Source organism: Anarrhichthys ocellatus, unplaced genomic scaffold (genome assembly GCF_004355925.1).
Source record: "Anarrhichthys ocellatus isolate YVR2014 unplaced genomic scaffold, GSC_Weel_1.0 scaffold2603, whole genome shotgun sequence".
Taxonomy (NCBI): Eukaryota; Metazoa; Chordata; class Actinopteri; order Perciformes; family Anarhichadidae; genus Anarrhichthys; species Anarrhichthys ocellatus.
In genome coordinates, this window is record NW_022282577.1 from 1 (window position 1) to 2,491 (window position 2,491).

At 50.4% G+C, this 2,491-nt stretch overlaps 1 protein-coding gene across 1 annotated transcript in view; it reads right to left on the reverse strand.

Moving 5' to 3' along the window:
* Positions 1-408: 408 nt before the first annotated feature.
* Positions 409-2,491, reverse strand: part of LOC116378436 (zinc finger and BTB domain-containing protein 11-like) — a 3,794-nt gene continuing 1,711 nt past the window's right edge. Inside the window, exons 2-4 of the mRNA XM_031840312.1 lie at positions 1,967-2,220; positions 1,622-1,853; positions 409-1,545 (exon numbers count right to left, since the gene is read on the reverse strand). Of these exons, the coding sequence (XP_031696172.1) occupies positions 515-1,545; positions 1,622-1,853; positions 1,967-2,220 (1,517 nt within the window). The 3' untranslated portion in view covers positions 409-514. The remainder of the gene's footprint in view (positions 1,546-1,621; positions 1,854-1,966; positions 2,221-2,491) is intronic.

Consider the following 2,491-nt stretch of genomic DNA (forward strand, 5'->3'; position numbering starts at 1 on the left):
CATCACAGTGTAAATAAAGTTTTAACGTTAACCATCACAGTGTAAATAAAGTTGTACTGACTCAGGTTCACTTCATTGACATGATGCCTTCAGGCTCTGCTCAGTGAACACGAGTACTGGCTGAAGGTACATGATGATGCCTTCATGCTCTGCTCAGTGAACATGAGTACTGGCTGAAGGTACATTATAACCTTATCATGATGTGTTCACATGTCATCTGTAAAATGTAGTTTTGGTGATAAACTAGAATAAATCCAGTAGTTTGAAGGACATGTTTTCACATGAATATAAAATAGATATTAGAGATGAATTATGATGTTTAACTTCTAACACAAGCTCTAAACACATTATTATACAGCATTAATAATAATATTTAAATAAGAAAACAATCTGTTATTTCCTTATTATTTGAATTGTGTGTTTTTATGAAGAAAGAGAACACTACATTACTAAAACAAAGTAAAAGTATAACGTAATATTTGTGATGTTTACTGATCTTTAACAACGTGGATCATCATGTTTCTCTTGATCTGATCCGTTGCTCTTCATATATTCTATATTTGATAGACTGTGTATTTAAACTTACCTTCGGAGTGACGGCTCTCGGTGAGGACGAGGTTGCCCCCCCCCTCCCCCCCTCCTCCTCCTCCAGCCCCATGTGGAGCCGGGCGTACCCCCCTTCAGCGATGGAGCGCTGCCGGAGTCGTCTTCTGTTGGGGTCGTCGGTGTCCTGTTTGTCTCCGTGTCCTTCGTCAGCAGACGGCTCCTCCTCCTCCAGAGGGACGAACTCCTCCACCTCCCTCTTCGCCTTCGCCGGACGTCCACGTTTACGTTTCTGGGGAGTGGGAGGAGCCGATTCTACCGCCGCCGCCATCGTCGCTTCAGAGGCCAGCTTGAAGACCTCCGAGGGACTCCCTTTCCCCGGGTCCACGTTGATGACGAAGGCCTCAAAGGCCGGCGGCTGCTCCTCCATCGCCAGGCAGGCGGACACCACGGCGAGGGACTCGCTGGCCCCGGCCTGCCCGCTGTGCGTGACCACGGTCATCGTGTCGCCCTCCGGTCCATCCGCGCCGCCAGAGATAAGGGTGAGCGTCTCTCCCGGCTCCTGAGCGATCAGGGTCACCGTCTCGCTCTGTCCGGCCTCCCCACAATGCACCTCTTCTCCCTCGGCGACGTCGCTCACGGACCGCTGGGCGTAGGCGTCCTCCTCGGGAGGAGCGACAAATGCCACGGGCTCGCCGCTCTGCGTGACCACGCCCCGGCCGTCGCTCTCCATGGTGACCAAGAAGGCGGTCGACTCATCCTTGGTGCCGTCCCGAGCTGGCGCCGGTTGGCTGGACACCACCGTGTGCACGTCTCCCCTCTGGTACACTGTCAGCTTCTGCTCCTCCACCTGCTTGTGCACCGACTCGCAGATCTGCAGCACCTCCGTCATCAGCAGGTGGCGAGCCAGGTTGGCGATGTCGGCCATGACGCAGAAGTTGAAGGTGAGCGCGGACGTGTAGGCGAAGTCCAGCAGCGGCAGGAAGCTGACTTTGGTGAAGCCTGCAGACAGAAGTGAAGGGTTAGAAAAAACCAGACGGCAACGCATGAACGTTGTCTTTTCTCCTCGAGGTCTCACCGGAGAGGTCCACCACGGCCTCGTGCGTGGAGGCGGCGCCCTTCTCGAAGAAGAGCTCGTTGAAGTACTCGCTGCACGCCGCCAGCACGGCCTTGTGGGCGCGATGCTCCTCCCCCTCAATCAGCAGCGTGATGTCACAGAACTGGTTGGTGAGACGCTGCTGGTTCAGTTTGTCCAACATCGTCTGACTGTGATTAGGAAGGAACTGATTCACCTCTCCTTTACTGTCCACCTGGGGGGGGGGGGCAGAGAGAGAGAGACAGAGAGAGACGGAGACAGAGAGAGAGAGACATTAATAATAATAATAAAACACATTAATAAACATGTGAAACAGGAGAAACGTACAAACACCAGTTCGTGCTTCACCGGCGTCTTCATGGATCTGAGCTGAGAAGACGAGTCAGTGAAGACCAAACTATCGTCTCCCTCCTCTTCCTCCTCTTCCTCCTCTTCCTCATTATTAGCGTTAGCGTTAGCGGCGGCCGCCTTGCGTCTCCCCGGCCGGCTGAAGGGTCGAGATCCAGAGCCGTCATCGGCGCCTCTCCGGCTCTGACACGAAGAGCACTCTCTGATGTGGTCTTTCACGTTCTTCAGGATCCCTGAGGGACACAAACAAATATATATATATATATATATAAATAAATACGTATTTATTTGTTGAACTCATCAATAAACTCCAATAACAGATTGATATAACTCACACTACACATAAAACCTTTACTTCCCTTTGTTTGTTTCTTTGTTGAAGATGAAAGTTACATTTGCTTGATTTTGTACTTTTACATAATTGTATTGTAATTTTTCTATTTAATATTTATGTTCTAGATAAAGTATTTATATTTTAGAGACCACCACAGGACCATGAGACCA